The 24,978-nt window shown below is 41.3% G+C and overlaps 1 protein-coding gene across 2 annotated transcripts; it reads right to left on the bottom strand.

Moving 5' to 3' along the window:
* Window positions 1-1,111: 1,111 nt before the first annotated feature.
* On the bottom strand, window positions 1,112-16,881 carry LOC128369419 (arylsulfatase I-like). Of its 2 annotated transcripts, none has more exons than XM_053330457.1 (10): window positions 16,695-16,881; window positions 14,535-14,674; window positions 13,044-13,193; window positions 12,156-12,230; window positions 10,816-10,990; window positions 8,773-9,009; window positions 7,499-7,645; window positions 6,452-6,592; window positions 4,225-4,329; window positions 1,112-1,531 (listed from the first exon to the last, which is right to left on the bottom strand). In XM_053330457.1, the coding sequence occupies exons 1-10, from the start codon at window positions 16,875-16,877 to the stop codon at window positions 1,112-1,114; spliced, it is 1,773 nt and encodes a 590-aa protein (XP_053186432.1). In that variant the 5' UTR covers window positions 16,878-16,881. The 2 variants fall into 2 exon arrangements, with proteins under 2 accessions (XP_053186432.1, XP_053186433.1); XM_053330458.1 differs by having other exon boundaries at window positions 4,225-4,320.
* Between the last annotated feature and the right edge of the window lie 8,097 nt (window positions 16,882-24,978).

The following is a 24,978-nucleotide window of genomic DNA, read 5'->3' as shown; positions in this document are numbered from 1 at the left end:
TCAGGCTTAATTTGACCAACTTCTAATGTGCACAGAGAAGGAAGAAAAACCTAAAGAGGTCAAAAACCAGCAACACTCACTTCAGTTTATGGCCTTTATGAGGGTCATCAGGGCCAAAACGCATCGATCTACCAGTAAGGTTATTCTGTATTGTATATTAGTGTTTATGGATGATTCTCAGGTAAGTTGGGAGTTATAAGAAGCATCATTTTTCTATGTTTTCATATTCCGATATTATACAGATGTTTATTCATGATGGATTAAAATAGATATAATAAACTCAGTAAGTGAAAGTCACACTGAATGTAAAGCTCTTAATCATGTCTGTGTGTTTAGATTGGACTGTTATGACCCTGAGATAGAGGTCAAATTAATTAATTGCCTCCATGAGCTGCGGCTCCAACTGCTGACTGTGTAGATAAGCGGCCAAATCAGCAGCCAATGACTCACTTCCTGTTTAGTTTTTTTTTTTTTACAATACTTACATGAACATGCCTCCCTCCCTTTTAAACTCTACCAAGGGGAAGAACCTCACTGTCTGAAAACCTCTGGTCTATACTGTAAATTACATGATATAATGACAGTAATGTTTCAGAATAATAATAAAATAAAATCACCTGTTTTGATTTGAATAAGAAGCAAATGAAAACCAGTGGAAGGACATGTTTTACTTGAGTTCTTGGAAGAAGTTCACTTCAGCTAAACCTTAGTGGAATTAACCAACTTTAACCAATGTTTCACCAGTTTGCAGAAGATGTTAACCCTCCTGTTGTCCTCGAGTCAAGGAAGGAAGGAAGGAAGGGAGGAAGGAAAGGAGGAAGGAAGGAAAGGAGGGAGGGAGGAAGAAAGGAAGGAAGGGAGGAAGGAGGGAGGGAGGAAAGAAGGAAAGGAGGGAGGAAGGAAGGGAGGAAGAAGGAAGGAAGGGAGGAAGGAAGAGGGTAAGAGGAAGTACAGACGGAAGGAAGGAAGGGAGGAAAGAAAAAACAGTCAAAACAGACGGGGTCAATTTGACCCGGGAGGACGACACGAAGGTTAAAATATATATAAAAAAAAAAAAAAAATCTAAAAGTCTGACATTCATCTCATGGCTGAAAACATTCACCGATCTGAATCAGATCCGATTGGACATCATCCTGGTGTTCAGTTTCAGAAAGAACGACTTCAGCTTGCACAGCTGGCACTTCTTCTTCTTCCTCTTCTTCTTATTCTTATTTTTCTTGTAGACCCCGTCATATTTTCCCTCGTTATCCTCCTCTTCATCCACCCAGGGGACCCAGGCTCCTCCGTGCTGGCTGGGATTGGCTCGCGGGTCGTCGGGTGGAAAGTAAACCGGTACGGCCGTTTGGTTGTAGTAGACGAGGCGGGCCAGCAGCCGTTGCACCACGTCGGGTCTCTGGTCTGCCAGGTCCTGCCGCTCGTACGGGTCGCCCGTGATGTTGAACAGCCACACGTTTTTGTGGATGGGGGATTTGTAGAATATCGAAAAGCCTCGTTCAAGGTTCCACCAGCGACCCGGGAGAGTGGGAAGAACCTGTGGATCAAAATGTTAGATGGAGGTTCTTCATGATTAAGAGCCAACAACGGTGTATTGGGGCCATATATGTAAATAAATAATAAATAAATAAATGCTGACCTTGAAGGGGGGGGGGGGGGGGGGGTAATATTTAGAGGAGAAAAAAAGCAAATTTGCAAGAAAAAACTAAAAAAAAGGTGTTTTATGGTGCTTTTCCACTACACAGTTCCAGCACGACTCGACTCGACTATTTTTTTGTGTTTCCACTAGGTATAGTACCTGGTACTTGCTACTTTTTTAGTACCTGCTCTGCTGAGGTTCCAAGCGAGCCGAGCCAATACTAAATGTGACGTCAACAGACTGCCGGCCACTGATTGGTCAGAAGAGTTGTCGCTGGAAGAGTCATGAGCCGTCCCACACAAGAATCAAACCCGCCATTTTTAAATACCGGCAACAGCGTTACAGCCATACGGCTCAATTTAGTTGCTTTGTGTGTGACAGAAAGCCACATACAGCAGCAAGTACACCATCACCTCCATGTCCTCCATTGTTTCTCTCCATGTCCACCTTTTGTAATGGAAAAGGTCGTTCCTGGAACCGTGTCGGGTCGAGTCGAGCCGAGTAGTGCTGGAACTATGTAGTGGAAAAGCGCCATTATTCTGCCAAGCTATCACATAGCATCACTTTGCAACACTGCAGAGAAGTCGCTCGTCGTGCATTATGCCTGCCGTGCAAGAACTGATCAAATTGTACTTTTCAGTTGGGTTTAGCAATAAGGAGATAGTTGTTATCTTAGCCCAGAATCACCATATCATCCTATAAGCATCCAGACCTTGAGAAAACATTGTATTTCTTCCACACCTCATTCCCCATCGTAAGATCTCACTTTGAATAGGTACTTCATTTTTTTCTTTTACTCTCTACTTATACCAAGTCAAAGTCCTTAATATGTGTAAACCTACTTGGCAGTAAACATGTTTCTGATTCTGACACAGAAGAGTTAATATAGTCAGAATAAATGTGTTATAGTTTTGCTCTTGGCTCTGAACCACCGAATGAGTTTTATTTATACTATCCATAAATAACATTCCATCTAATCAGTGTCGAGATTCATTTCATTCATTTTATGCAGATGACACAGTTTTATAGTATGCACTTGCTTCCACTCCAACTTAGGCTCTAACTCCGCTTCACTCTGCCTCTGAGGCTTTCCAGATATCCCTTTGTTTAGAATAGACATGCCTTAAAGCAATATTTCAACATTTTGGGAGATTACTCATTGTCTTAAAGAGAGTTAGATGATTGATTACTCTTTACTTTGTCTGTATTTAGCACACACACACACTTTTTTTCTCCAAAGGTAACAATCCACTGACCAGAACCTCTAAAAGTTGATTTATTATCTCATTTTTCAGTTCCACACAAAAACCAAGGAGACTTGAAATTCAGCATTTAATGATTGAGATTATATGCCAGACTATTTCGGAGGGAGGGAGGGAGGAAGGGAGGAAGGAAGGAAGGAAGGAAGGACAGAAAGGAGTAAGGAGAGAGGGAGGAAGGAAGGAAGGAAGGGAGGAAGGAAGGAAAGAAAGAAAGGAGGGAGGGAGGAAGGAAAGGAGTAAGGAAGGAAGGAAGGAAGGGAGGAAGGAAGGAAAGGAGTAAGGAGGGAGGAAGGAAGGAGGGGAGGAAGGAGGGAGGAAGGAAAGGAGTAAGGAGGGAGGGAGGAAGGAAGGGAGGAAGGAAGGAAGGAAGGAAGGAAGGAAGGAAAGGAGTAAGGAGGAAAGGAGTAAGGAGGGAGGAAGGAAGGAAGGAAGGGAGGGAGGAAGGAAGGAAGGAAAGGAGTAAGGAGGGAGGGAGGAAGGAAGGAAGGAAAGAAGTAAGGAGGGAGGGAGGAAGGAAAGGAGGGAGGAAGGAAGGGAGGAAGGAAGGAAAGGAGTAAGGAGGAAGGAAGGAAGGAAAGAAGTATAGAAGGAGGGGAAGAACAAAAGAAAAATTAAAGAAGGAAGGAAAGAAGGAACAGTCAAAAGAGATCGGGTCGATTTGACCCGGGAGGACGACAGGAGGATTAATTAATGGATGCAACCTACGATGTACTATAAGTGTGTTTACAGGGTTCAGATAATTAGCAGTTTCCTCCCTTTTTTCCAGTCTTTTTGCTAAATGAAGCTACCTAGCTGCTGGCTGTAGTTTCATATTTACTGTACAAACATTAGACTGGTATCAATGTTCTCATCAAACCCTCGGTAACAAAACAAACAAGCATATTTCCCAGAATATTGAAACATTCCTTTAAATGCAGATTAGATCTAGTGCATGGTTATTCCCTTCACATTCCCATATCGCTGACTATCTATGCTATGAAAACTTAAAATGGGAACCACGACAACACACTTCCTGTATTTGGGATTTCTTGCAGGCTGCCATTCAAGATTCATATTAAACATTTAGCCTCAAATTTGAATAAAACATTGATGTCTGTACTTGATTAGAGTTATTCTGTACTGTTTATCTGAAACGCAAAAAAAAACGAGTCGAGGCGAGCCGAGCCGAGCCGTGCTGGAACTGTGTAGTGGAAAAGCGCCATAAGTGGAAAAAATGGCCGTCTTCCTTCACTATTTGATGTTTTTTATGACTATACTTTCTTGCTTGTTGTGTGATTGTCTCCCTATGAATCAATGAGACTACCTAGACCTAAAATGTAGTACCAGTACCTGTGGTGGGACCCAGTCTCCATGGCCTGGGTCTCCTGTTAGCAGCTTCCAGTCTCCAACTCTGATGGCAGCCTGGACTGATGTGTCCCACACTGGCTGCGGGGGCTGGAACCTGAACTGGGTCGTTGGGTGGATTTGGGGTAAGGTTGTTTCCGGCAGAGACATGTTCTGATATTCGGGTAACGTCCTTTTAGACTTGGACTTTAAATGGAGTTTCATCTGTTTCTTAGATTTTAACTGAGATGGTCCTGATTGTGACAGTTCCCTGTTTTGGGGAATGGTCTGCCAGGATTTTGACTTGAAGTGTGATTGTATCTGAGGCTGAGATATGGGGCGAGACGTTCCCGACACCGACGGGTGCCGGTGGCCGTATGGAGTACCGCTGGAGTGGACCTTCAGATGGACTTTGTAATTGGGCAGTGGCTGATGCTGAGAGTAGACTTTGCTCTTGGGTTTGGGCTTCAATTTCGGGAGGGTCTTGTGCTTCGGTTTGGGAATGGGCTTTGATTTAGGCTTGGGTTTAAGTTTAGCAGCATGATGAGGAAACGCCCGAGGCTTCTTTGTGGTCTTTAACTTGAACGCTGACTTCTGCTTTGGTTGCTGCTTCAGAACCTTCTTCTTTTTCTTTAACTTCTTAAAGGCGGGGTCCTTCGATGCTTTCACTGCCAAATCAAAGAAAACACACAAGTGAATGAGAAATATGAAGTAACCTTTGCTCTCAGCTTTGTTGATGCTACATAAGCAGATAAAATAACATTGATTTTTTTTTTTGTACCACATAACTATCTATACGAGATGGTGCTTACATATTTATCTTCTTAGTCCTCCTTGCATAAATCCTCACTCCCATGTTATCTTAATTTCTCTCTTCCCTTCTTTCCTGTTTTTCATAATTGTGTTTACTTCTTTTCTTGGTTCCTTCGTCTCTGCTTTTATCTTCCCACTCTTCTCCATCTGGTTTGAAAATATCCCAAACTCTGGTATAAGCATGTATCAACAGCTACAGTAGCATCAGCACAGTGACGCTTTGAGCTAAATGCTAACGTCGGCATGCTAACATGCTCACAGTGACAATGCTAACATGCTGATGATTAACAGGTGTATTGTTTACCATGTAATGAGCAGTAAACATAAAGTATAGTTAAGATTAATATGAAAAGTTGTTAGTTTTGCAGATATTTGGTCTTAAATCTTGACTTAACGATGATGCTAGTGGAAAGGTAAAGGATCATCAAGGTTATCAGGATTCACAAAACATTTTAGTCTGGACCAAAGCGGTAGACTGGCCGGCTGTTAGACATCGCCAACCCTAGATTTACACTGCTAGCTTAAAACTGAATATACTGTTAACACTCAAGATGCACTTACTAGCTTTTTTTTAAAGCTTTTTTTTCATCTCACAATGCAGGAGATTGGAGTTTGCTCAGTTGGTAAAGAAATTATTAATTATTATTAATCATGTGCAGATATTTTACTAATATCCATGACCACTGAGAAAACTAAGACATGGTCGAAAACTTTAATCTTGATTTATAAGAGTTCACATTTAAAAAATCATGAATTAGGCAGTTGACAACCCATTGCAGTATATGTGTGTGCTGTTTAATAATTAATCTCTCAATGAGTAAAGAGTTGGGCTTAAAATGACTCAAGTAGCGTCTGAGTACAACAGTATTCTCCTTTTTTTGGTTACCTGAGACTCCCTCTGTGCTTGTAGCATCCCACGTAATGCTTGGAGCTAGGCCTGAACGTTATAATATCTATCTTTCTAGATATGATCGTACAAGATATTAATATTTTAAAATAGCAACAATATGGATGATATCAAATGCCCCCTCCCCCCTAGAGTTTACTAGTTAAGTGCTGTTTACAAGAAGTGTTATAAATCTGTGTCAAAGCAGAAATTACAGCAAAATACATTTTTATTTATTTTAATGCAGCCAAAGACTTCATTTTCACTGTACATTTAAATGTTTAATGTTGCAAAGTAGAGGCTGCAGAATTTTTTAAAATGTTTTATTTAAACACAGCTTAAGGCATGTATTAGTCTGCTTTGATTAATAAACTATTTTGTTGAGTAACTGTACTGTAATGTCCATTTGGTGTTATTATGCTGTTTTATTTAAGAATGCTTAATTTTCACTGTTGCTCCACTTTAAAATGTGAAATCGTAGTCATATCATATATTGAATCGATATCAAGATATTTGGCTTCGATATCGAGATACAATAATTTGTCCATATCGTGCAGTCGTACTTGCACCAGGAGATTTGTGCAGCGGGTCGATGTTATGAAGGATCTCCTGGCGAGGTGAGTCCTTTCCTTCGCTGATGGTGGGCCAAACATCAAAACCATCCAGACCCTGACTCTAACAGAGAGACAAGCACAGAAAACAGAAAGAGCACAAGGAAAAAGTTATGCGTAGGTTAATGAGAGGCCTCAGGAGATTCTGTGAAACCATAAAAAACTGTCTTTATATTTCCTGCGTTGATGTTGCCAGAACAAATACTTACCCATTGGCCACACAGGAATAAATAATAAAGATTTTCTTAGGTAATAGAGGCTATCGAGTTTCTATATTAATCAGATAATGTTGTGATTGAAGCAAAGATAGCTGTGCTTATCTACTTTGGCAGTGGAGCCCATGAAGCATAACAAGCCAACAAAGCTTTTTGGGAGCTGTGCACATACTTGAACATAAAACTAATTTATGTCTGAACTATTAAAAGTTCGCTCATCAAAACAGTTCAACAGACATTTATCCTCATCATAGTAAAAAAAAAGACAGTTTTACAGTAGCAGTGTATCCTGAACATTAGTAAAATCTTAGGCCAAGACAGTTATTCATGTTGATTGAGGTCCTCATGCTGGTTTAACCATGACAGCAAATAAACTCATGCGTTAATATCATTTCAGCGGGAGTCACAGAGCGAGTCAGATTACCGCAGAACAGATCATAGTGGAGTAAAAAATGTTTGGTGAGATAACTAGAAAAACATACAGAACTAAAATCCAGCGGAAAAGCCTTACATTGTTATCTCTGCTCTGTTTTGCAGCACACTAAAACGGGTCAGTAATGCACTCAATGGCAATGCCTTGTTCATGGTATTTAATATTTAATATCCTGTAGTCAAGATGAGGCCTGGCTAGGAAAGCAACAAACAACATGCAAGCAAATACAAAGCCAGACACAAAAAAAAGTGATAAAAAGAGGCAGTAAAATAGAAAAATTCACTGGTTTTGTTGTTCAAATAAAGTTCTGAGTATTACTAACCTGGCTTATGTTTCCCCCCGCCAGGCCCACCAGTGTGGGGAACCAATCAGTGATGTGAAGAAGAGCTTTAGAGACCCGTCTCCTGCGTTTCAGCAAAGGACTGTGTACAAACGCCACTCCACGCATTCCTCCCTCCCAGTACGTACCCTGAAAACACAGTTATCAACTTTGATTGCAGTCTTGTTTATTCACGTTAACTCAACACAGATTTTCATCTTTTTCTTAAACCAGTCCATACCAAGTTTATATCGACTATTACACAATGCCTCTCTAAAGCACTTCCAATGCATGAGATGAGGGATAAATCCAATCCAGTTATCTTTGCAAAAAACACATTCAAAAGTTTATATGAAGCCAATATGAAGTATCTGCAGGCAGGCTGAGTTAGTTAGATGAAGTGGGTATCTTCCAAAGTTACAGTCCTTTTAGTATGAAATTACCTCTTTAATACTATTAATCCACACCAGCTGAGCAAGAAAACACTGTGTGTGGAAATACAAAGAGGTAATTTTTAAGTCACGGCTGCCACAGGGGATCATCAAACTTTGTAAGATTCATCCCGAGGAGAACATGAATGTGTGTGCCAGATTTCATGGCAATCCTTTCAACAGTTGTTAAGACGTTTCAACTCTAAAGCATAAATGACAACCTGGCGACACGAGAGGAAAAGTAAGGATATAACCAAAGATATTAGGATTCAGTGTCGGGAATCATGATTTTCTTCATAAAATTTCATAATAATCCGTCCAGTAGTTGATTCAGTGTGAATAAAAGCAGTCGACCAACTGAATGACCAATCGACACGCCGCCAACATGGATTAAAATCACTTAACCCTCCTGTTGTCCTCGAGTCAAGGAAGGAAAGGAGGGAGGAAGGAAGGATGGAAGGGAGGAAGAAGGAAGGAAGGAAAGGAGGGAGGGAGGAAGGATGGAAGAGAGGAAGGAGTAAGGAAAGGAAGGGAGGAAGGAAGGAAGGTGGGAGGGAGGAAAGAATGAAGGAGGGAGGAAGGAAAGGAGGGAGGAAGGATGGAAAGGAGGAAGAAAGAAGGAGGGAGGAAGGAAGGAAGGAAGGAAGGGAGGAAGAAGGAAGGAAAGGAGGGGGAAGGAAGGAAGGAAGGTAGGAGGGAAGGAAGGAAGGATGGACAAGAGAAGGAAGGAAGGAAGGTAGGAGGGAGGGAGGGAGGAAAGAAAGAACAGTCAAAACAGACGGGTCAATTTGACCCGGGAGGATGACAGGAAGGTTAAACATTTCTAAAGCACATAATAAATGATACCTTGCGTCCTCGTAGCGGCCAGTTGCTCCCGCCTGTGAACGGCTGAGCACCGTTGTCAGTAGAATAGATGATAACACTGTTCCGGTAGTATCCGTACTTTCGGAGGGCGTAGGTGACATTACGAACCGCCTCGTCCACTGTAGAAACCATGGCGGCAAACTTCCTCCTGGCGACGTTGGCCATGTCACGGTACGGGTAGATGTAGGACTTTGGGGTCTGAAGAGGAGTGTGAACCGCCTGGTGGAAAACATTTAGACAGTTAATCTACACATGTTAAAGTTTAACCTTCGTGTTGCGCTCCCGGGTCTGTTTTGACTGTTCTTTCGTTCCTCCCTTCCTTTCTCCCTCCCTCCTTCTTTCCTCCCTCCCTCCTACCTTCCTTCCTTCCTTCATTTGTCCGTCCTTCCTTCCTTCCTTCCCTCCTACCTTCCTTCCCTCCTACCTTCCTTCCTTCCTTCTTTCCTTCCTTCCTTCCTTCCCTCCTACCTTCCTTCCTTCCTTCTTTCCTTCCTCCTTCTTTCTTTCTCCCTTCCATCCTTCCTCCCTCCCTCCTTCCTTCTTTCCTCCTTCCTTCTTTCCTCCCTCCCTCCTACCTTCCTTCCTAACTTCCTTCGTCCGTCCTTCCTTCCTTCCTTCCTCCCTCCCTCCTTTCCTTCCTTCTTTCTCCCTTCCATCCTTCCTCCCTCCATCCTTCCTCCCTGCCTCCTTTCCTTCCATCCTTCCTAATAATGTCATATTTTTGGGGGTTAAACCACTTTCCTCTCCCTTCTGATGTTCCTCTACACATCAATTAGTGATTTCCTACATTTCCCAAAAAGCACACTTCACACACACTTTCAGACAGCGCCTGTCCTAGAAGGCTTAACTTGTCTATGCACATTTAAAGTGACAGAAATAGGGAGCACTCGGGTAGTCGAATAGTTAAAGCACATGTTTCATAATCACAGCATCTCTAGTTTGAATCTGGCAAGGGACTTCTGCTGCAGGTCCTTCCTCTTTCTCTCTCTCTCTCTCTCTCTCTCTCTCTCTCTCTCTCTCTCTCTCTCTCTCTCTCTCTCTCTGTCTCTCCCTCCATCTCTCTCTCTCTCTCTCTGTCTCTGCCCCTCTCTCTCTCTGTCTCTCTCTCTCCCTCTCTCTATCTCTGTCTCTCTCTCTCTCTGTCTCTCTCTCTCTCTCTCTATCTCTCTCTCTCTCTCTCTCTCTCTCTCTCTCTCTCCCTGCTTCCTGTCAGCCTCTATGCCATCTACTATGCTTGCAAATAAAGGCTAAAAATGCCCCCAAAAATAAAACCCTCTAGAAATGGTTGAGTAAAATATTAAATGAGAGCACTATATATTACTACTGCTTACTCTCTCACCTTCAAACACCTGACCAATTACTGCACGAAGTGAGTCTGAGCATGAGATTGTCACTTTTGGAAAGTTATGATCAGACACAGTCACTATTCCTATATTGGAGTAATGTTTGTGGAAGGAGGTTTCTAGAGCTGAGCGTCCATCCAAGTGGCACTTCTGGTGAAACTCTATTCAAAGTGCATGAGCTGGAACTCAGTGTTCCTACTTTCCTACTTTCTACTGCTGGGAAAATCAATTATTTTGCTGTTCCTTGTCTCAAACCCTCCAATCCTCCACACACACACACACACACACACACACACACACACGAGCTGAAATCAAATGAACATGACGGACCACAAAAATCAAGCAAATATTCCTCCTTTAAGTTAAAACACAAGTTATATTTTCTGCATGGCACGTTTTTAATTTAACAGTTAGGGTTCATCGGGCCCTAAATAGTGTGTCAGAATAAATTTCTGGTGCTCATGGACAGCACAGTAAACACTTCAATGTGGCCTCCATGTGTTTCCAACTCTGTTTATTTCCTACAAGCAGACATAAACTAACATAGCATTAAAATATTCAGGCTTCATTGTTCTCTAGAATATGTTTAGCATCTTTGACGGTTCCTGAAACAAACAATAAGATCTTTATAATTCTGAGAGGATTAAACTCATTTCTCGGATGTCAAACACAACTACGACACCTGTAGGGAGAACAGTAGGAAGAGCGGCTTGTCCGTCGGGTCGTAACTCTCGAGGATCTTGCGAGCCCTCTGTGTGAAGAGCACGGTGGAGTACTTTCCTTCCTGGCCCCACGCCACGCCCTCGTCGTCATGGAGATCGTACCCACACAGACCCGGGCCATCGCAGGACCCGTAACTAGAGACAGATGGAGAAATGCAGTATGACTTATGGGAAATTAATGTGGAATGAACCTGTGATGTGATTGATTGTAAATACTGGAGATTGATCAAACGTTGGGTGACGACGTCTTAATTGGTGAATTAAATTCTTCCATTGTCTCTTTCGTGCATCTCTCTTGCGTCACCCACTGGGAGAGGCTAAGACGTGAGGACGAGGAGCAAGTAAAGGAAAAATAGACACATCAGCTAATGGAAAGAACCAATTTTTGGGGTAGTGGCATCAAATCTACAGGCATTTAAACCTGAAATCAATATGCACTCTCATTATCTCCATTCTGAACAGATCTAAACCCTCCTGTTGTCCTCTAGTCAAGGAAGGAAGGGAGGGAGGAAGAAGGAAAGGAGGGAGGAAGGAAGGAGGGAGGAAGGAAGTAAAGGAGGGATGAAAGAAGGAATAGGCTCATTGGTAAGACAGTATGTACTTATATATTATATACTTTTCTAGTCTTTTTGACCACTCAAAGTGCTTTTACACTACATGTCACATTCACACATTCACATACTGATGACAGGGGCTTCCACATAGGCAGAAGGAGCAATTTGGAGTCAAGTATTTTGCCCAAAGAGACATTGATAAGTGGACTGGAGGAGCTGTGAATCGACCAACAACCATCTGATTGGTGGACGACCGCTCTACTTCCTGAGCCACAGCCGCCCTTGGTGACCAATAATCATCTGATTACCGCCCCTGGTGCTAGCGGACGGATCAAGGGAAGCAATGCCATGATCAGGCATCCTAATATAATATTTAGGAGGAAAACCAATACAGCTTCTGCCATTACTTATATGCTCTGTAGCTGTTGCTTCAGCCAGCAGGAAGACACAGACTCAGCCAGGTGACCTTTCAACTTGACAGGATGTAGTCACACTGTACAGATTGTACAATGTGGACCAGACCACCTCCAGATGTGGTTATTCCTATCACAGTGTGTTCTTTGTGTATTTGAACTTTGCTTTAACATGCGTTCTCCTCATCCAGATGGGACATCCGGACACATGTCGCATGTTAAAGCCAGATTAGGAAAGACAGGCAGTGATAATGCAAATCAGTCTGTAGATAGTTCCAAGTCTACGCATTGCTAACTTGTTTATTCCAGTAATAATAATAATGATGATCATACCTGTAGTAATCCACACTTCCTGTTAATGAACCAAAGAAACTGTCAAAACCCTTTCTGGTGGGCAGGCAAGCCTTCCTGGAAGAAAAGTCAAAGAGAAAGAAAGGTGAGCATCAGATTTCCAACATTGTTTGGTAACAGTTGCTAACGATGGCAATCACAATACTAGATATGGTGTTTTCTATTATCTAAATCCATGTAGTACTTCATTTTGAGCAGAGTTGGGAAGATAACGGGCAAACTGCAATTGAAACCATTAAAACCCAGCCTCTTTTTTCAGTGTAAGAAGGTATATTGAGAAGTCCTCCTTGACAACAGTTTGGAAAGGGTGGGCACCTTCAAAAAATACTTAAGGATGAACCATCTGTCTATCATCATATTACCTTACGAGGCAGCTGGATTCAAGAGATCACAAAAAAAACACAAGTATCCTCAAGCTCATAACTTGAAGCCTGATGAGATGAATTCTCATGTGATGTTGTGATCTTGCAAATTTAGCGACCTCGCAAGGTAATGTTTTTGGTGGTGGTCCAGCCTACAATCTATTGACCTGTCAGACTGCTTAGAAAGTAAAGAGCCTTCATATTGGTGCAGTTTCAGTCATGAACTCTGTTGTACTTTTTTAACCTGGGATTATTAAATAATGAAATAAACATTGCTGAAAATCAGCTTTGTTTGCAATAAACAGATATAAAGTTGAGTCGCTGTCAATAAGCAGGAATATCCACCACAGGCAGATCTAATAAAATCTAATAATCAAACACATCTAAGTGAGGAGGAAAAGCTCTGTTGTCTTGGAATCTAAAATAATATAATAACTCTGAAGTCATTCAATTTTTTGTTACTACATTCCCTGATAACATATAATATCCTGTGCAGTCTCTATCTCACCTGTAGAAGCCCAGGTGCCACTTGCCGACCATGTGGGTGGTGTATCCGGCCTCTCGGAGCCTCTCGGGCAGCGTGTCCATGTGTGAAGGCAGACAGCTGGGCTGGCGAGGTCTGATGATGGAGTGCTGCAGTCCTGTGTGGATCTGATATCTGGAAGAAAGGTACAGATGACCAGGGATTCATTTTTACCCAAATACTAAAGATAGAGGTTGGATCTACTGGAGCTACTTTATTCACACCAGAGCTTTTGAACTCAATATCTGTGTTAGTCTCTGGTCCACTTCAGCATCTTTCATGTCAGACGGCTCTGAACTAACAAATACCAGCAAAGTATCAGACATTCAGAACAAATTAAGCTTTTTGATAAACAGAATGAACAAAGTCGGGATTGCGTTAACGCTACAGATGAGCCGATACACGAATCTTCACATCCGCTTTTCTTTAAATTAATACCACAGTTTCACAGTCAAGTAGAAAAATATGGTTTCCTAACTCTTCAGCCTGTTTCTTGTACTATTGTAACATTTGAATTTACTCCCTGAGGATCAATTAAGTCTTATTTTACCTTGAACTAATAATCTTATGAATTAAAAGAAGACATTTGACTAATTTCTACGGCAATCTGACACTGAAACCAGAGCAAAATAAGACCAGAGCTTATCAATTAGCCCTGAAAGGATTAGTTAATTAATTACTTTGTGATTGTGATTAATCAAATGGACAAAATGAGTCATTTAAAGACGCTACTTTGGCCTTTGGGAAATTGTTAAGGGCATTTTTTTTGCTATCAGACCTTTTAAAAACAAAAGAATTAAGCCTCCTGTTGTCCTTGAGTCAAGGAAGGAAGGGAGGAAGAAGGAAGGAAAGAAGGGAGGAAGGAAAGGAGGGGAGAAGGAAGGAAAGGAGGGAGGAAGGAAGGGAGGAAGGAAAGGAAAGGAAAGAAGGAAGGAAGGAAGGTAGGAAGTATGGAGGGAAGAAGGAAGGAAGGGAGGGAGAAAGGAAAAGAGGAAGGGAGGAAGGAACGAAAGAAGGACAGAGGAAAGAAGGAAGGGAGGAAGGTAGGAGGGAGGGAGGAAAGGAGGAATGATGGAAGGAGAAAGGAAAAGAGGAAGGGAGGAAGGAACCAAAGGAGGACAGAGGAAAGAAGGAAGGTAGGGGGGAGGAAAGAAAGAGAGAAGGAGGGAGGGAGGGAGGAAGGAAAGGAAGGAGGGAAGGAAAGAAGAACAGAGGGAATCGAATAAAGGGGGATGGAGGAAGGAAAGAAGGAAGGGAGGAAAGAGAAGAAGGAAAGAAAGAGAGAAGGAAGGAGGAAGGAAGGAACAGTCAAAACAGACGGGGTCAATTTGACCCGGGAGGACGACAAGAGGCAAATAAAATAATTAAAAACAGCTTTAACTAAAATAACTTTAAAACTCAAGACGGAAGAGCAGATGCACACACACACACACACACACACACACACGTATGGCCGCTCTGAAGAGTGGTCCGTACCTGCCGGTGAGGAGCTGGCTGCGTGACGGTGTGCAGATGGGCTGAACATAGTAGTTCTCCAGCTTCACGCCCTCGGCCGCCAGCTTGTCCAGCGTGGGAGTCTTGATGGTCGGGTTATGGTAACCTATGTCGTTGAAGCCCTGTTTATTAAGAGTCACATAGAGACATACAGTAGTTCAGTTATATGTTTCAGATTCACATTATTCACATTTAGTAACAGATCCCCCTACCTTCCTCCCTTCCTCTTTTCCTTTCTCCCTCCCTCCTTTCCTTCCTCCCTTCCTTTCTTTCCTTCCATCTGTCCTTCCTTCCTCCCTCCTTCTCTCTTTCCTCTTTTCTTCCTCCATCCCCTTTCTTCCTTCCTTCTGTTCTTCTTTCCTTCCTTCCTTCCATCTGTCCTTCCTCCCTCCCTCCTTCTCTCTTTCCTCTTTCCTTCCTCCATCTCCCTTTCTTCCTTCCTTCTGTCCTTCTTTCCTTCCTTCCTTTCTTTCCTCCCTCCCTCCTTCTCTCTTTCTTTCCTCCCCCTACCTTCCTCCCTTCCTCTTTTCCTTTCTCCCTCCCTCCTTTCCTTCCTTCTTCCCTCCTTTCCTTCCTTACTTCCTTCTTTCCTCCATCCTTCCTTCCTTCCTTTCCTTCCTCCCTTCCTTCTTTCCTTTCCTCCCTCCTTTCCTTTCCTCTCTCCTTTCCCTCCTTTCCTTTCTTCCTTCTTTCCTCTGTCCTTCCTTCCTTTCCTTCCTCCCTTCATTCTTTCCTTTCCTCCCTTTCTTCCTCCCTCCTTTTCTTTCTTCCTCCCTCCCTCCTTTCCTTCCTTCCTTCCTTCCTCTCCTCCTTCCTTGACTCGAGGACAAAGCATCCTTTATGTCAGATATCTGATAGAGATGTTAAACACAAGTTGCTACTCTTGTGAGAGAGATGCCAAACTGACCTCCCACTATTTTTTTTTTATTCATGCCCAATTTTTTGGCTTTTTTCCTTCCCTCTGGGAACATTTGGGTTTATTTCATGTGAGAAGAAAAACAAACAGAAACAACAAAGAGTCACGAGTCATTACTAAACCTCACAGCCGCAGCTCCTCAGTGGCTTCTTGAAAGCAGCACATAGTCACTACTCTGTGACTTTACTAGATGCTGGTTTTTCTAACCCTGAAGTTATATTAAAAAAAGCTGAAGTTTTAATAAGAGTCAAATTCGCCATGGAGAGCATTGGGTGGGCCGGTCAAATACACATATATAATAATATAATATAAATAAGGCTCGCAGATGAGTGACTTCTTTTAAATCACTTCTCAAAACTCATTTCTACTGACTAGCTTTTATGTGATGTTTGTTTATGTATTGTTACTATGTCTTTTATTTCATTTTATTTTACTTTATCTCATTTATTTTATTTATATATTATCATATTATATTCTCATCATCTCCTTATTGTATTTCATTGTCCGTCAGTCTTTTGCTTTTTTGTCTGCCCAAGCAATTCGTAAACTCTGTTTTTAAAAGGTGCAATATAAAATAAAGTTATTATTATTATTATTATGTAAGTGATCGAGTTTTTTCTTCCATTATAAGAAAGAAAAAAAAATCATTTCTGTATGTGAGAGATACTGCAAATTTTTTAAATATTTTTGACTTGAAAGGATATTTCCAATTTTATGCCATAATAAAAAAAGTTATGTTTTCGCCCAACATCAGCATTACATTATACATAGAAACATATGCATACATAATACAAACATTTTTTTTCCTTTTTTTTTTTTTTTTACTAAATTGTTCGGTTTTTGTTTATTACGTGTAAAAAATATATTTCATGTTCTTAAAGCTGAATAAATGTCAAAGCAGCTTGAAACTGGATCATGAAAAACTGACTAAAATGAGAAAATTACACAATTCTACCACATGTTTTTGTTTTTTTAAATGAAGTAATACATTATAATAGGTAGTATAAAATACATAAACAAAATTGTCTATCCTAATATAAATGTTATTATATAGTTGCTATTTTGGGATTATTTGTAAAATCCTGTATTCAGAGTACTTATCTGTTGTTGTAGTCACATTAACAGCTTGTTATATTTAACATAACTGCTGCAGGAAACATCATCCGAGCATCTCCTTCAGGGACAAACACACACTCCTACTCACACACACTCAACCCTAAACACACCTGGTCGTCAGTGAGGATGAATATAATGTGCGGCTGCTTCTTCTGCTTCGGTGGCGTCTCCTCATGTCGAGCATTTCCGTCACTCTGGTGATGAATCTGGTTGGGTTTGGACCGGTGAGCAGACAGACAGTCCAGGCTGAAGACAGCGCTCAGTACAGTCAGAGCGACGGCAGCAGCCTGCATCTTTCCTACTGACAACCCCCCCCCCAAAAAATACCCCTAAAAAACACAAAACAAGGAGATTTACTATGAACAAAACTACTGTACCAGGGTTGCAGGGCTCCAAAGTATGTCTGCAATGAGTCGGCACAAACTCACACTAGCATGCAATCACTGCAGGACCAACTGTAAATCACAGAACCACATTTGAGCTGGACTTGCCAACTTGGCTGTAACTACAATCTGAAACACATCCATCTGTCGCACAGCTAAAACACTCAGAGGAGAGGGCTCTTTTAACCATTTACACTCGTTTTATGAGAGGAGTAATAAGTGGTGAATATATTAGTACCCGAGAGAGAGAGAGAGAGAGAGAGAGAGAGAGATGCAGAGAGAGAAAGAGAGAAAGAGAGGGAGAAAGAGAGAGAGAGATGCAGAGAGAAAGAGAGAGAAAGAGAGAAAGAGAGAGAGAAAGAGACAGAGAGATAGAGAGATGCAGAGAGAAAGAGAGAGAGAAAGAGAGAGAGAGAGAGAGAGAAAGATACAGAGAGAGGGAGAGAGAGAGAAATAGAGAGAGAGAGCGAGAGAGAGATGCAGAGAGAGAGAGAGAAAAAGAGAGAGAGAAATGCAGAGAGAGAGAGAGAGAGAGAGAGACAGAGAGAGAGAGAGAGAGAGAGAAAGAGAGAGAAAGAGAGAGATGCAGAGAGAAAGAGAGAGAGAGAAAGAGAGAGAGACAGAGAGAGAGAGAGAGAAAAAGAGAGAGATAGAGAGATGCAGAGGGAGGGAGAGATGCAGAGACAGAGAGAGAGCGAGAGAGAAAGAGAGCGAGAGAGAAAGAGAGAGAGAGAGAGAGAGAGAGAGAGAGAGAGAGAGAGAGAGAGAGAGAGAGAGCAGAGACAAAACATTTTAAACGCTGAGCGACAGGATGAGGACTATTTTTCCGTCAGCTTGTGCAGCTGTACTTTATGGATCTTTTTACATTATATAATTCAGAAGAGGGCAATACTGGCAAACTCCTGCATGGCGGTAAATGTCATTTTTATATCGTGGCAGTGACACAAACTGTGATACACTTGGAGTATTATTTATTTTTCTGATTAGGGAGCAGTTTATATTTCTAATAGTTAAAGAGGAATGTTTGTTTTTACCTTTGAACAGCTGGAAAATCAAAAGCACCTCAATAAGATTTATGTCAATTTAAAAGAAAAAAGAGACCTGAAATATTATCTTTATGTTTTAAATGTGTAAGAAAATCTCTGCTGGGTGACAAATTCATATTATCTTCCAGTAGAAATGATCAAATCAGCCAGTTCTTAACTTAACCTTCATGTCGTCCTCCCGGGTCAAATTGACCCGTCTGTTTTGACTGTTCTTCCTTTCTCCCTCCCTCCCTCCTACCTTCCTTCCTTCCTTCTTTTGTCCATCCTACCTCCCTTCCTTCCTTCCTTCCTTCCTTCCTTCTTTCTTTCCTCCCTCCCTCCTACCATGCCATCCTTCCTTCTTTTGTCTGTCCTTCCTTCCTTCCTTCCTTCTTTTCTCCCTCCCTCCTACCTTCCTTCCTTCCTTCTTTTGTCCATCCTTCCTTCCTTCCTTCCTTCCTTCCTTCTTTTCTCCCTCCCTCCTACCTTCCTCCCTTCATTCCTTCTTTTGTCCGTCCTACCTTCCTTCCTTCCTTCCACCTTCCTTCTTTCCTCCCTCCCTCCTACCTTCCTTCCTTCCTTTCTTCCTTCCGTCCTCCCTTCCTTTCCTTCCTCCCTTCCATCCTTCTTCTCTCCCTCCTTTCCTTCCTTCTTCCTCCCTCCCTCCTACCTTCCATCCTTCCTTCCATCCTCCCTTCCGTCCTCCCTTCCTTTCCTTCCTCCCTTCCATCCTTCTTCCCTCCCTCCTTTCCTTCCTTCTTCCTCCCTTCCTCCCTCCTTGCCTTCCTTCCTTCTTCCTCCATTCCATCCATTCTCCCTTCCTTCCTCCCTCCTCCTTTCTTCCTCCCTCCCTCCTTTCCTTCCTTCTTCCTCCCTTCCATCCTTTCTTCCTCCCTCCCTCCTTTCCTTCCTTCTTCCTCCCTTCCTCCCTCCTTGCCTTCCTTCCTTCTTCCTCCATTCCATCCTTCCTTCCTTCCTTCCTTCCTCCCTCCTTTCCTTCCTTCTTCCTCCCTTCCATCCTTCCTTCCTTCCTCCCTCCTTTCCTTCCTTGACTCCAGGACAACAGGAGGGTTAATACACATGAAAAAACACAAATCAGACTCTTTTTACTGGCTCATAATATTTACATTTGCACATATAACATTAATAAATCAACATCTGCTATTCATTATAGACCGTTAGTTAAGTTTTATTTACTCAGAGTTGTGATTAATATCTGTTTTGCATGAATGTTTGGCTTTTACTTTGCATCCAAATAAACCTCATATTGAACTTCTACCATCAAAATATTATTATTATTATTATCTTGAGGCGGCAGTGTGTGATGGCGCTGATTGTTTATAGTCTATCAAATATGAAAAAAACATCATTTAAAAGTCCTGACAAACACTGGCCGACATGTTTTAAGATATATAACATGCATTAATATAAACCAGGCAGGAGCAGTAAATGGTATCATATTACAAAGGATGGAGCCAGATGAATCGTCCATTGAAGAAACTGTGGAGTTTATTTTTCTTCCCGATTGACTGATCGACTAATCTCAACACTTGTGGATTTCATTATGTGTCCTATAAAAATAAAAAAATAAAAAAATCCCTATAAAAGTTCACCATACGCCTCACAATAACACAATCTAATTAAAAAAATAACTAAACAACAAACCTAAAAGTTGCCAAAGAGTTGTTTTTAAAGGGCGGTTTCACCATGTTTCAGGTCTGTTCTTTAAAATCAGAGATCAGGAGATAAAAATGAATATTGCTGTGATTATTCCTCCTGTTCATAATGAGCTTTAAGAGATCTCCTATTCAATTCAATTCAAAACACTTTTATTTGTCCCTGAGGGGCAATTTAAAAGAAAGACACACACATCATCACTTACACATGTGCTCACAGTGATGATGATCAAAATCTGTGCTTCGAAAATATGAGGCTTTATCCATCTTGAGTAAGTCAAATGAAGCAGATATCTTACACATTTACAGTCTTTTTAGCCTCTTTTTTGTCTTGAAGGATAGTGTTTTTCTGTTCAATTTGGCTCTAAAAAGACTGAAATGAGCAAAAATGTATCCTAAAAGTTTATCTGAAGAAAATACAAAGCTTTATCCATCTTGAATAAATCAAATAAAGCAGATATCTTACACATTTACAGTCTTTTAGCCTCTTTTTCTCTCAATGAAACATCCATAAAATCATACATTTCTTGGGTTGCAATCAATTTAGGTGATTAGGGGTTGATTTTGGTCACATAATATAATTACCACAATCAGACTTAAACATCTTTGAGTGACACTACTCAGTCTACCTTTTTAATTGTGAACCCTTAACCTACAACTATATCTGAACTATGTCTGTTTTTCTGTTAAATTTGTCATTAAAAAGACTGAAATGAGCAAAAATGGATCATAAAAGTTTATCTGAAGCAAGTGTAAAGCTTTATTCATCTTGAGTAAGTCAAATAAAGCAGATATCTTACACATTTACAGTCTTTTTAGCCTCTTTTTGTCTCAATGGATAGTGTTTTTCTGTTCAATTTGGCATCAAAAAGTCTGCAAAGTTGATCGATATCTACTTGATTTGACTAATTTGGACGACTAAAGCTTCTTATTATCCTCCATCACATGCTCAGTATGAACAGGAGGAATCATTACAGCAAGAAAAACATGTTTCAATGTTCATTTAAGCACCTGATTACAGTTTTAGGACTTAATACTACAGTATTAACCAAAACAGGAAAATGAAGCTCTTTAAAAGTAGCACTCCACAGGTAATTTAAAAAAAAGCTCATCCTGTTTTCTCTCCGTTAAATGACCCGTAGCCTCCAGGAAAAGGAGTCAGATTGTATACTTGTTCCATGTTTATTAACTTGGAAGCCAAGCGGCAGCATCATTAGTTGATTAGTCATTTGTTGATTTTAATATCTAACAAATGATTGAGAATAGCTGTTTCCTAAAAGGTCACAAAGCTGGAGACCATTACTGCTGCTGCTGTGGCTGTCTGAACTGGTTTCCCAACAGATGAGATACTGGTGCTCATGGAAACAGTACTGGACACACACACACAGACACAGACACACACACACACACACACACCTTTCCATCTACTTGTGTGTGTGTGTGTGTGTGCTGGACTTTGCTGTGAAAAGCCTTGAGTGTGTTCCTTCAGACGGTGCAAGCACAGACTGGTCCTGCATAAAAATGTCTTTAGATGAATCCTGCAGCTTGTATAAAAGTTAAATATAGTCTGCACCCTATTAGAAAACCAGTAGCCTGCATGTCATTTAGTGTTCATTTGGATATTTTTTTTAAAGCCTTGACATCTGATGCAAAACTATAAACACTGCTCCTTTAAAAAATCATCACATTTCTAATTAAACATGCATCTATTCCTCATAACAGCCAGGCCCTATATCAATACCTCGATACAGGATCAATGGGGGTGAACGGTTTCTTCTTCCTCTCCTCTCCTCACCTCTTCCTCTTCCTCTCTCTCTCTCTCTCTCTCTCTCTCTCTCTCTCCGCTTCTTCAGTTCATTCTCCAAGCGTCGGCTCTTTCTTCAGCTCACGAGCGAGAGAGTTTGCTTCTGCGGAAAGTTTGTGGAAGAGACGCCGCATGTCCTCAAGTTTCAACAAGATCCTTCCTTCCTTTTCGGTGTGTGTGAGGGTTTACACACACACACACACACACACACACACACACACACACACACACACACACTCCCGATGAAATACGAGCGGAGTCAAGCAGCTGCAGCAAGCCGCAGATGGCACCGGTTTGACCCGCAGCAGTAAAACACGCAGCAATGACCAAGATTGCCAGATTTTGCAACTTTTCAGATTAACTGTGCAACTTTTATTTTGTCTAGCTGCTTGTAAAATGTATTTGGAACTTGAAAGGTGACTTTAATGCTAAAATGCACGATTTTTTTGGCGCTAAATGACACAAAAATCACTTTCTTTGTCATATAGTCTGCAGCAGCAATCAATTAAATTAAATTAAAATCAGCTAAATTGGGTTTATCAGCATTTAAGCTTCGAAAACAATGTTGCCAAAGCATCAAACTACAGTTTGTCTAAATATTTGGAAAGTACAAAATAACAAATAGTATTAATTATAGTATTTATGGTTGGCCATAAGCTACTTTTGGGGACATATTTCAGACTTTGGACCAGTTAACTGGGGGTAAAAGCTGTTTTTTGAGCCAGTGGTTCAGTAAATGAATGTAAGTCTATGTAGTGTCCCCTAAAAGTGATTGTGATCTAATATGTGTGTTTTGTGTGTTTGTGTAGGTGTGTAAAGACCAGTTAATTGGGGAGGGCTTGTCCAGTTAGAGGGGAAAACTGTGTTTCTAATTGGTAAAAAGCTGATTTTTGGATCAGAGGTTAAGGTTTGAGTTACAGTGTGTGTGAGTGTGTTAAGATAATTCACAGCCCTTCAGGTTGATCCATATATTGGGCAGCAAGATATTCCCTGTCTCCTTCTCCTAGAAGTAATATTATTTTTTTTAGAGTTCCATAAGCTCTTGAACTTGTTAAATAACTTGAAATGCTCTTTATTCCACTGAATGTGTGATGATCAAACCATTAACAGAGGCTCAGCTCAAAGTACACTTATTTCCCACCACAAATAAAAAAATATAGGTGATAATAAACAAATATAAAATGACGATGACCAGTTTGAGGAAACATAATGACATAAATACAGTTAAAAAATATATAGTTGTAGTTGCATTGACACAAGCTGCGGCGTTTTTCTGTCTTCATAAATGAGTCATGTATTTTCTTTTATTCTGAAGGATGCATTGCTTCACATCCGGTGTGCTTTGGTTTTAATTGTGTGTTTTGACGCATGGAAAAACGGTAATAAAAGCCCCCCCTTCCCCTTTAACACCATTTATTTAGCGTCTATTGGTGACTTTAATATGTTTTTATGCTTTTCTGTTGATAATCAGTGAGAAAGGCTGAGCTTGTTCACAGCAGACTGAACATCAGCTGAGCGGTATGACTGCAGCCAGAGAGGAGCCAGCTGGCAGTGCTGAGAAAGCCCAGGAGTTTCTGTCCTAACGCAACAACACACTGTACAGATGCACAGTTTGACGCACTGTATCCAGTCATCCACAGTTAGACAACCGGAAGTAGGTCACATTAATCAAGAAATAACACATCTATTACACACTGGATGGATGGGAGAGAAAAAGAGGATATGATGCAATAAGGGATAGATAAAGGGTTATAAAAACATTGTAGCCTGAGATAATATTTACTCATTTCTGTGGGAAAATTCACATGTATTGGGAGAAAAAAAGGTGTAATTTGTGTGTGTGTGTGTGTGTGTGGGGGGGGGAGGGGGGGTGGTTGTTTGGTAAGTTTGGCATTGCAATGTCAGGAATTAGCTTCAACCATGAGCCAGTTTTTTTTTTTTTTTTACAGCTTTGTTTATTTAGGAGCCACAGTTGTACAGGCACAGTGGGTTTTTTTTAATATGTTTGTGTTGATATAAAACAGTTTTAGGGTTGTTTCAGAGGGCAGATGTTATAATCCACACCAGCACCAACACCAGCACCAGCGATCCACACATAATAAAAACAGAGACTTGCTTCATTTATAGCTGAAGTTGAAGTTCTTCTATAGTCGTATAAGAGGTTATAAGCTCATGTTTAATGGGACATATGTGAGTTTTGTGTGTATATTGTTATCTACTGTAGATTAATGAAGAGTCCAGTAAAAATAAATGATGTAATCTATAAAAAGAGAGAGCTTCAGTTTTCTTTAACCCTCCTGTTGTCCTGGAGTCATGGAAGGAAGGGAGGAAGGAGAAAGGAGGGAGGGAGGGAGAAAGGAATGAGGGAAGGAAGGAAGAAGAAGGGAGGGAGGAAAGGAGGGAGGGAGGAAGGAAGGAAGGAGGGAGGAAATAAGGAGGGAGGGAGGGAGAAAGGAAAAGAGGAAGGGAGAAAGAAAGGAAAGAAGGACAGAAAAAGATGGAAGGAAGGAAGGAAAGGAAGGAAGGAAGAAAGGGGGATGGAGGAAGGAAAGAAGGGAGGAAGGAAGGAAGGAAGGAAAGAAAGGAAGAAGGAAGGAAAGGAGGGAGGGAGGGAGGAAGGAAGGAAGAGGGGAGGAAATAAGTAGGGAGGGAGGGAGAAAGGAAAAGAGGAAGGGAGGAAGGAAGGAAAGAAGGAAAGAAAGGAGGAAGGAAGAAGGAAGGAAAGGAGGGGGAAATAAGGAGGGAGGGAGGGAGAAAGGAAAAGAGGAAGGGAGGAAGAAAGGAAAGAAGGACAGAAAAAGATGGAAGGAAAGGAAGGAAGGAAGAAAGGGTTACGGAGAAAGGAAAGAAGGAAGGGAAGAAAGAGAGAGGAAGGAAAGAAGAGTGAAGGAGGTAGGAAGGAAAGAAGGAACAGTTAAAACAGATGGGTCAATTTGACCCAGGAGGACGATACGAGGGTTAAGGGTCTTTATGAAGGCGAACTTTGGTTCATAAACCACTATTTTCCTTCTACTGCCCTTCCTTACATCCCTCAGACGGGTAAATAAGGAGCAGAGGAAAAGTATGGAGGTGGAAAGATAACATTAAAAAGGCCCAGAGAATATGTTTCACACGTCTTTGTTCGAGTTGCACAAAAGTTTGCACAACTCGACATGTTGCAGCTGGTTAAACAGTCAGCTTTGAATAGAGTAAAAAAAAGCAGAGTAAACAGGAATCAGTGGTGGATGGATAGATGATTCACACCAGTCATTTAAAACGTCAAAGTCTCTTTATTAGAACTCAGAAGGGTAAATTAGTTTAATCACAGCTGTGCAAGATTCAATAGACGTCAAAACACGTTAAAACAAGTATGGCGTCAATAGTATACTGTCAGAGAAGAAGAAGTCATAAAGCTGCTACTACACACACACACATACACACTTATTCAAAAGCCTAAAGCAGGGGTGTCAAACATGCGGCCCATAGGCCAGAACCGGCCCGCCAAGGAGTCCAATCCAGCCCACTTT

Source organism: Scomber japonicus, chromosome 12 (assembly GCF_027409825.1).
Source record: "Scomber japonicus isolate fScoJap1 chromosome 12, fScoJap1.pri, whole genome shotgun sequence".
NCBI classification, from domain to species: domain Eukaryota; kingdom Metazoa; phylum Chordata; class Actinopteri; order Scombriformes; family Scombridae; genus Scomber; species Scomber japonicus.
This window is presented reverse-complemented; position numbering and strand designations above follow the sequence as displayed.